The 9,365-nt window shown below is 61.0% G+C and overlaps 1 protein-coding gene across 1 annotated transcript; it reads left to right on the top strand.

The window, feature by feature from the left end:
* Positions 1-3,381: 3,381 nt before the first annotated feature.
* NPPC (natriuretic peptide C) lies at positions 3,382-7,587 on the top strand. Its single transcript, XM_088525596.1, has 3 exons — positions 3,382-3,497; positions 4,852-5,144; positions 7,190-7,587. The coding sequence occupies exons 1-2, from the start codon at positions 3,405-3,407 to the stop codon at positions 5,128-5,130; spliced, it is 372 nt and encodes a 123-aa protein (XP_088381722.1). The 5' UTR covers positions 3,382-3,404; the 3' UTR covers positions 5,131-5,144; positions 7,190-7,587.
* Positions 7,588-9,365: the final 1,778 nt, after the last annotated feature.

Consider the following 9,365-nt stretch of genomic DNA (forward strand, 5'->3'; position numbering starts at 1 on the left):
CACCTCTGGGCTTTGGGATAGTGCTTGAAACCCGCTTAACTGATGGCTTTTAATGTTGGCCATTGCTTGCAGGGAAATGCGTGCTGTTCCAGTGCCTCCATCATGTCCACACACTGTCCTGATGTCCCTTTATGCAAAGAAACAAACGGTCTTATCACGTGGCATCAGCTAGAAATCCTCATACTACAGTCAGCTTCCACTCTAGCAGAAAAAACTTAAACCTGGGCAATGATTTAGCCAAATCTATATAGAAACACGCACACTAATGAAGAGCAAGTGGGGAAAAAAGGGGGATGGCTGTTTGCTGCTGCTGCTGTGAGCATGTTTTTGTCCTGCTTTTAAACAGGTTGAGGTGGGAAGACATCAGTCAGGTTTTGAACCTTTGGGGGAGTCATTCTCAGGAAGATGCCTGAAACTTGGCTCTCAGCTTCAGCAGGAGGAGCTGGAGTCCCAGTGTTACCCAGTAAGATCCACCCCCGCCCCCAAGGATTGCTCACCCCTTCCTTGTGATAAACCCTTTCCACAGAATCACCTCATGCTGTTTTCACAACTGCCCCGGCTCCCAAGGCAGCCCCGTTCTCAGGGGCTCGCCCTACTTTGGCAAGACTTGCCAGTTCGGTTTTCCCCATTTTTAGCCCTATGGCAGGGCTGTTTTCTGCTTGGAGGCAGTTTCCAGCACTTGCAGCTTGCCATCCCACCCTGGCACGCTCCAGAGCGAGGCAAAACGTCCTGGTTCTGGGTGATGCCCAGCAACCCGTCCCAGCAGGAGCCGTCAGACCTCGGGGTGACCCTGCAATTTCCCTGGGTCAGAAAAGCCCTGAGATGCCCCCTCTCCCCCAGAGTTCTTGGCTCCACCTGGGTCTCTGGTGCGTCACAGCGGGGCCGCCAGTCTCCGTCCGTCCCCCCATCAGTGGGACAGAGGCAAGAGGCTCCTCCAGAGAGCGGGAGCCGTCCCCAGGCGCCCCGGGCCCTCCTCGCTCTCCACAGCTACAGAGGGAGCCCAGGGGAGTCAGCAGTGGATGCAGCCTCCTCAGTGACCCGGTCCCTTCCACTCCTCCACACGCAGGTACTTCCACACGTGAGCTGAGGCTGCCACTTCTCAGTTTGGACAAACATCCTGCCAAGCCCTTCAAGGGGTAAAGGTTTCCAAGCTCCCCCCTCATGCCACAAAGCAAAGGAATCACCAGCTGTTGCCCCTTCCCGCCTGCCCCTTCTCCTCCCTGTCACCGTGAAACAGCTCTGGTGGATTTGATCTGGTTTTAGTTAAGGGGATGGCTTTGTGTGTGCCGGCTCCGACTCCAGCGCGTTCCAGCAGAAAAGGCAGGGTAATTTGAATAACAACACTAATTGGATTTATAAAGAGCAGTTCCCCCCCCCACAAAACTGAGGCTCCACACAGTGTGACAAAGAAAACACACTAATGAAAACCACGCTTGCAAAAACCCCAGAAGAGCGCGCGACGCGAGCCTCGTGTGGGCAGGCGCTGGCTGAGACCTGACCATGCTGTGGGATTTGTGGCGATGCTCTAATCCTCCCGGGAGGAGCTGCCAGCGCGGAGCGGCCGCCGGCTCCCTGCGCCGTGTCCCAGCGGTTCCCGGGCGCCTGCCGCGATCCCCGCTCCGCGCTCTCCTCCCCGGATGTGCCCAAGTATGTGCCCTTCGGGCGCGCACCTTGTCCCCTTCCCTTCCGCGCGCTGTCCCGCTGCCCGCAGCGCCTGGGCCAGCACGGGCTGGGTGGCAGCAGGAGCCCGGCCCAGCCGCCGGCCACAGAGCTGCCCCTGCTGCTGGTGACATCCAGGCTGCTGGCACTGCCATCCCTGGGGTGCAGAGGGGTCCAGGGGTGCAGCCCTTTCCTCCTCGGGGACGGGGCAGTGCTGCGGAGCCCTTGGAAAGTTGTCCCTCCTTCCAGGCCAGGCTTTGCAGGGCTGAGCTCTGAGCAGGGGAGAGCTCAGCCCAGGAGAGAGGTGAGGGGGCCCCTGTGCTCTTTGCGGGCACCCACAGTTACCTGGCGCTGGGGCTCAGCTATATATTAACTCCGTCGCCTCAATCTGCCTACACACAGACAAATGCCCAAGCCCAACTTTGCACTCCAAAAAGCCCAAATTGTCTCCACCTGGCAGGCACAATGGAAAAACCACCGAGACCTTCTCTTTCCAGCTCCTGTTCACGTGGAGCTAAATAGACGATCTTCTTCAAAGTGTCCCATGCCCAGCAGCCCGGGCTGCGGGGCAGGAAACACCTCCCTGCTCCCAAGCAGAAATGCCCAGGACCCCAAGAGCCCCAGACCCACAGCAGGGGCAGCTCCCGCCAGCCCCTCTGGAGCCCCAGAGCTGCTCCTGGCTGGTGCAGGGCACAAATCCTGTCCCCAAATCGGGAAGGGACGAGCGCCCGGGGAGCCCGCGGCCCCGGAGCCCCTGCAAGGTGCTGGGCTCCTCCAGGATTAAACCCGCTCCCGCACCCAGTCGCCAGCTCCCACAACAGGTGGGAGCGCCCGAGGCCGCGCTGCTCCCTCCGCGCTGCAGCCCGGCGGGCTCATCCCCTGCACTCCTGTCCCCAGCAGGGACCATGTGGCACCAAAGGGGGATGGCAGCAGCTGTGGGGCCCCCTCCTCCAGGCAACATCCAGCACCCCGATCCTGGCCGGGACCCTGGTCCCCCCCACAAGCCGAGGGATTCACCTGTGCGTCCCACGGCAGCACCACTGCCCCCGGCATCCCTCGCGTCCCCAAGCCCCAAAGTCACTGCTGGGGAGGGCAGTGTGTCCCCCCACCCCAGAGAAAAGGGGGACTCGCCAGAGAAGTTGGGGGGTGATGGTTGGGCACATTGTGGTTTAACCCTGGGTGTCCAGAAGAGCGTGTTTTGCCCTCATTTCTCTCTTTTGGACTCCAGGCCCCCCAGAGCACCCCCCGCCCCCCGCCTGCTGGAACCAGCTCCGGGCTGGCCCGTAGTCCTCACCGGGGGGTCACTGGGGACAGCGGGGGGCAGAGGCGCCGGGGGCAGCTCGGCCGGGCCGGGGGAGGGCGGGCAGCTTGCAGAGGGGCTGGGCGTGGAGGGGGAGGCACCCGAATGCCCCCCTCTTTCTAGGTCTTTCCCCTCCACCTCCCCAAGCCGGTCGCCGGGGGCTGATGTGTCATTTGTTCCTGCCAGGGGAGAACGACCCCCCCCGTCTTAAATCCTGCTATTGTGAAGTGGGAGGCCGGGTTGGACCTGGTTGTTTAGATGACATCACCAAGCAGGTTGGGTTATAAAATGAATGAAGCAGAAAGCCCAAGTTCACTAGCTCGGCGCATCGCGGGCGGCAGGAGGCACCTCGGGGCTCCGCTCCGAACTTTGAGTCGCCGCCGGTGCCGGCCTCTCGCGGCTCCCGCCCGCTCGCCGCTGCCCCCCGCTCGCCCTGCCGCGCAGGATGCAGATCTCACCCTTGCTGGCTGGTGGACTTTTACTTGCGCTGCTCTCCGTGCGGCTGGAGGCGAAGCCGGCGTCCCAGCTCCCGCAGAAGGTAAGGGGGGCTGCGTCCCGCCGCTCCGCTCGCGCCCGGGGCTCCCCGGGGCTGCGGGACACGGGGGGACACCGTCCTCCCCAGCGAGCAGGGCACGGCAGAGCAAAGCATCCCGCCCTGCAGCTCCGCGGGTGCCAGGGGACCCCCTGCTCCTGCGCCCCGTCCCAGGCACCGCTGCAGGGTGCGCGGCCGGGGACACGCTGGGGGAGGATGCCGAGCGCCCCTCACCCCGGCATCGGGGCCAGGCAGGGAAGCCGTCTGCTCTGCGGCTTTGCCCCGGGGCTCTCCGGAGCGCCGGGAGCTCCGGGAAGGAGCGGGGCTGGAGCAGGTGCACGGAGCACTGGGTGCGAGGCCGGACCCCTCCGGGGAACCCAGCCCCAGGCAGCGGCACTCGGGGGATCCCCCCGGGAAGGGGCACCCCCTGCTAGGGTGCCCCACAGGGACGGGTGTCAAGGCAGCTCCACGCGGGAAGGAGGGATGAACCGGAGGCCACGGGGGGCACTGCCCCGGGGGCCTGGCAGTGGCGCAGGGTCAGGGACCGGGGAGGGAGCCCTGGACAGCGCTGGGGTAGGATCCGTGGGACAGCGAGGGGGGTCTCTATAGGGACCTGGGGAGCAGGCTAGGGAGAAGGGCAGATAAATGAGGATGAGCGGCCCCAGGGCTTGCAGCCCGAGAGAGATGGGACTGGGAGGTTAAAGGGGGCAGTGACGAGCGGGAGGGCAGTAATTGGGAGCCAGAACTGCAGGACTGGGGGCCCCACGCAGGGTCAGCGAGGCCCCACGCAGGGTCAGCGACCCCGGCACGGGGGCAGTGACCTCGGCGTCCGTCACCGCCGGGCCGCGCGCAGCGACCCCCGGCGCGGGGCTGGGGGCGGCAATGGGTCCCGCCAGCCTCAAGGGGCCTGAAAGTCCCCACAGAGGCTGCAGCGACCCCCAGGGGCATGCCCTGACCCTGAAGGGGGGCATTAATTGCCCTAGGACAAGGAGCATCGGGTGGGACGTCCTGGTTCGGAGAGGCGGGTAGAGGGTGCGCAGGTTGGGGTGGTGGGAGCCATTGCCGGGGAGGGCGTTAGGGGGTGGGATGTCCTGACCCCCGCTGGGGGGCAGAAGCGACCCCCGAACCCAGGGGGTGCTATGGGGGGCACTGACCCTATGCGGGGGCAAGCGCAGCACGGGGGGGATGCTGTGCAGGGGGTGCAATGGGGGACACCGACCCCAGCACTGGGGGGTGTAGAGACCCCCGTCCCGGGGCCCGCTGGGGGGGCGCAGGGACCCGAACCGGGGGCAGCGGCGGGAAGGGGACCCGCCGCGGGGCCGGGGTGGTGGCGCCGGCCCCTGACACTCTTCCCCCGCAGGGCTCCCGCGGCGCAGCGGCGGCGGCAGCGGCGGCGGCGTCGCCTGAGGCGGCGGGCGCCGAGCGCGACAAGGAGAAGGGCCGCGGCGGCGGCGGCGGGCAGGGCCCGCGGGAGGCGCGGGAGGCGCGCGGCGAGGCGCGGCCGCGGGCGGGCTGGACGCGCCTGCTGCAGGACCCGCCCGCCCGCCGCCACAAGGGCCTCCACAAGAAGGGCCTGGGCAAGGGCTGCTTCGGCCTCAAGCTCGACCGCATCGGCGCCATGAGCGGCCTCGGCTGCTAGGCCGCCCCCTGGCGGTGAGTGCGGGCGCGCGGCGGGCGGGCGGGCGGGAGGCGCGGAGCGGCGCGGGGCTCGGCCGCGACCCTGCGGCGCGCACCGTGCGGAAACACACGGGCCGTGTCCGCTGTAAGACACGGAAACACGTCCCCTGTAACACGGGGAGATCTCACAGATCCACTTTAAAAATAGCCACTTTAAACCGAAGGTGAGGGGTAATTATACACAGTGCCACTGCTGCCCTAAAGACGCAGCATATAGACTATAGATGCAGCATATAGACTATAGATGCAGCATAGACTGTGCACAGAGCAAGACCTCCCCAGCACGCTGCCCAGCAGCAGCCTCCCATCAGCATCTGCCCTCATCCCTGCCGTGCCAGCAGCTCCACGCCGGCGCGGCCGCAGGGCGCATGGGGCCGGCATGTCCCACGGCCGCACTGCCGGGCAGGAGACGCTGCGCAGCAGGGCTGGAGATAACGAGTTTCCAGCTGAGAGAGTCCTCCTTGGTGAGCGCTGGTTGGCCAAGAGGAGGGCCCCAGCGTTGGCCTTAACTGCAATGATGCCCTCCTGCTGATGCCCCTGCTGCTTCCCCTACAACCCAGGACACGCTGGAAGCGCTGCCTTAGTTAACAGCTTCCTCAAGCGATGATGCTTGGAGGCCCCAGGGCTCCCTTTCCCCATGAACTGGACCCACAGACCCCAGGAAGGCTGCAGAAGGGGCCCCCAGCGCAGCCCTACGCTGCCATTGCGCTGAGCACCGCACGCTTGTCAGGCACAGGTGACCCAGGACCTCGTAACTGGGCAGTTAGTGGGGAAGAATCCACTGCTGGGGCAGGAGGATTAGCAAGGCACCTGTCTCAGCCATTCTCTGAATCATTTATCTGAAAAGAAATATATATATATATATATATTCGTGTAAGTTGCTCAGGTGTCTCCTCATGTCAGGACACCTAAAAAAGTGCTGTGCTCACCCAGCCTCTGCACCTGACCAAGTCTTGAGGAGCTGTGCGTTCTCCCACAGCGCTCTACCAGCAGGGTGTTTAGGGACTGATGAGAAAGGAAAGTGTCACTTCCCCACAGGGACCAGCGCGGGAGAAACACAGCAGCTCCTCCTGTGCCAGCTGTGCCCGGGCCTTGGCCCTGGCAGCAGGTTTTATGCAAAAACTCCCTCAGCCCCATGCAGCCCAGGGCGGTGAACGCTCTTGCTGTGGCCTTAGCTGGCAGGGTCCTGCCGCGCTGTAAGAAATGGGCTCCTGTGGGGCCGCAGCACGACGGGCATGGAGAGGAGCGGATCCAGGGCTGCCGGTGTGCTGGAGAGCGCAGCGGGAAGAGCCGGGTGTGCAGGACATTAGCGCGGTCCATGGCTCTGCCCGGAGGGGCTGGCGCTGGTTCTCTGCTGCCGTTGACCCTTGTCCAGCTGCTCCTCAGTATTCCCAAGGAAGCACCCGGCCCAGGGCTCTGAAAGGCAAACACGTCCTGTGGATGCAGCTCACAACCATCCTCTTGCATTAAATTCTCATGAGGAAAAATGCTTCCCTATTCTTACTGCATCCCTGCCTAGCTCCCGTCCCGGCCAGGTCCGACCCTCCCCAGCCACAGCCCGGTCCCTCGGCTGCTTCCTTACCGGGCACGAGGGCTGGAGACCTTGGGGCTGGACGGGGTGGAACGATCCCGGGGTCACGCTCCCTTCGAGCTCCCACGTTCAGCATCTGAATCCAGTCCCTTCCGGCCTGCAAAGCTTTAGACAGGTGGAAAGTCTGGCTAAGGCAGAGGGGCACAGGATGAACAGCGAAGCTCTGTCGAGACCCTCAGGATTCCTGCCACACTCAGGACTGCGCAGAGCAGGCAGCTTCCCTCCATCTCTGCCATTTCCAGTGAGCTGGAAAGCAGCCGGTTAGCTCCTTTCTAGCACTAGCATGAGCAAGAGGCTTGGAGGAGTCCTCTGCTGACTGCAAAATCTCCCCCCACGCCCGGGTTATTCTAATGCGGGGGTTTCAGCGCGGGACATGCGACGGGTGCTGCATGGCAAGTACTAACGGGCACTTTGTTCTTGCTCCTTGCAGGGCGTTGGAGCAGTAGTCCATTTTTTCCCACCGTGGCCGTGCAGGGCCATCCCCCAGGCAACGCCTAGAAGAGCAGAGACCCCCTCCCGAAATGGACAAAAGATGTGGCTGTGTTTTTCTTTTCGGTACGAGGAGTCATGGCACCAGCTGTTTTGGTTTTGTTATTTTTTTAAAAAGCGCTCTCTATCTTATATATATTATATATACAAACACTCACCAAGACAAGGGACAGTGCTTTTCCAAGAGACTGATGAAGCCAGCTGTATAACGTTGCTGTTTGTAAATTCATGTCATGCATAAATGTATTTATGTTGTAAAGCTATTTATATATTGTTTATAAAGAGATATTTATAAAAAAATTATTTATGTAACTAAATGAAAAGTCAAGCATTGTAACATTTTTTGTCCTAAGTAGTTGAAAAGTTAAAAAAAAAAATATTGTGTGGCATTTTGTAACCTGTCTTTATTTATCAAATTCACTTACAATTTAAATGTCAGATTGATTGATTTTAACAAAGTTAAAGAAGAAGTTGCTCAGATGTTTTAGAAAAGTCAAGAGCAAGAGAAAGGACAGCTGATACTTTAAGCTTTGATCCCTAATGCAAAGGAAACTTGTGTCCAACCCCGTGGTGTTTGGAGGGAGCGAAGCCTGCCCAGCGCTGAGCGTGGCTGCCGACCGTGTGGAACGGCCCGAATTCCCTGCGGGAGCCCGGGCCACCTCGTGCATCGCCCACGTCCTGAAGCGCGCGCAGGGAAACAGGCCCATCGCGCGCAACGGCCCAAATCCGGATCGAGAGCGATGTGACAAGAGCAGCGTTCGGCCTGGGAGTGTTTTAACCGCTCCCAGTCTGCGGGTTTGGGTCCAAATTTCAGTCCGTAGAAATAGCCGTGTCACTGGGTGCTGCGTGAGCGCGCACGGAGACGCGGTCCCTGCCGAAAGCAAAGGCACCGGCACCGGCCCCGGCTGCGCCAGCAGGAGCAGAGCCCTGGGCTGCAGGAGCTGTTTGTCTAGGATCCAGCGGCTTGTTAAATATATCCTTGATATTCCCACTCTGCTACCAGTCATCGCTAAACTGTAAAGTCTCTCTTTTCTCCAGCAGAGAGATTTATTTAACTGTGCCTGGGACAATACATAGATCAAAATATACTGCGAGCTGCCTGGTAAGGATTCATGAACACGGCTGTTGCTACAGCTTCTTTCTATGTAAAGTGCATGAAATAAATCATTAAAATGACTCGCAACTCTAAAGGAAACAGCAAGCAAGGGGGCGGGGAGCAAGCAAACAAGCAAAACTCCTGTATGAAGGTTCTTTGGCCTCGTTCTTCAAAGAGGCCTTAGAAGAGTGGCAAGTGCCCAGCAGAGCCACGAGGAGAGCCACAAATAACACCCTGACCATTGTGGTGGGCTGGGAAACGACGAGTTTTACATACCGCAGGGTGCCAGTGCCTGCACTAGGGCAAAAAGAAGGTCACCAAGACCTGGAGGCCAAGAGATTCCCTCCCTTAGCAACCACCAGGACACCAGGAGCCTCCAGGCAGCCTCTCGCAGGCGTTGGAGGACACCAGGTTTGCAGAGGAAGAGGATCCCTGCTGACACGCAGCAGCTCAAGCATCACGTTAAAGGGTGCCCGGGACATGTCTAGTCTCGTAAGGACAACCCTCCACCAGCAACAGGCTCCTACCTCACAGGGCCCAGAGAGCCCAGCTGGACGGGAAGCAGCAGCTGATGGACCAAATTCGAGATCCCCAAAGGCAGGGCTGGAGGGGCTGGAAGGGCAGCCTAGTGCCCTGCCTCAGAGTCAAGGGCGCCCTCCAGAGATGTCCCCAAGTAAAGACAATCCACTGCCAGGGACCTAAGTGCTTGTAAGGCAGATTTAACACCCACAAAGCTCACCTTACTTGCTCTGCACAGCTTTAGAGGAAAGGAGGGACTATGCACCTTAAGAAATGCCCAGGGGAGATTGTCGAGCATCATCCAGAGTACCTGGGAGACCGTAAGGAACCACCTGGTGTCACAGCCTTGCACTCCAGCTCTGAACAGCAGCGCAAGCAGATGCTGCTGTTGGTCCCCCTTCAGGGTCTTGTTCCCTGGCATCAGGCTGGGACCACAGCAGATTTCCTTTCAGCTTTAGCTTTCTCTTGCAAAAGCAGAGCTGGAATGAAGCCATCTGCCTGG

The sequence above is a fragment of the Tinamus guttatus genome, unplaced genomic scaffold (assembly GCF_059628265.1).
Source record: "Tinamus guttatus ecotype Peru unplaced genomic scaffold, ASM5962826v1 Tinamus_guttatus_pri_ptg000227l, whole genome shotgun sequence".
In the NCBI taxonomy this organism is placed as follows: domain Eukaryota; kingdom Metazoa; phylum Chordata; class Aves; order Tinamiformes; family Tinamidae; genus Tinamus; species Tinamus guttatus.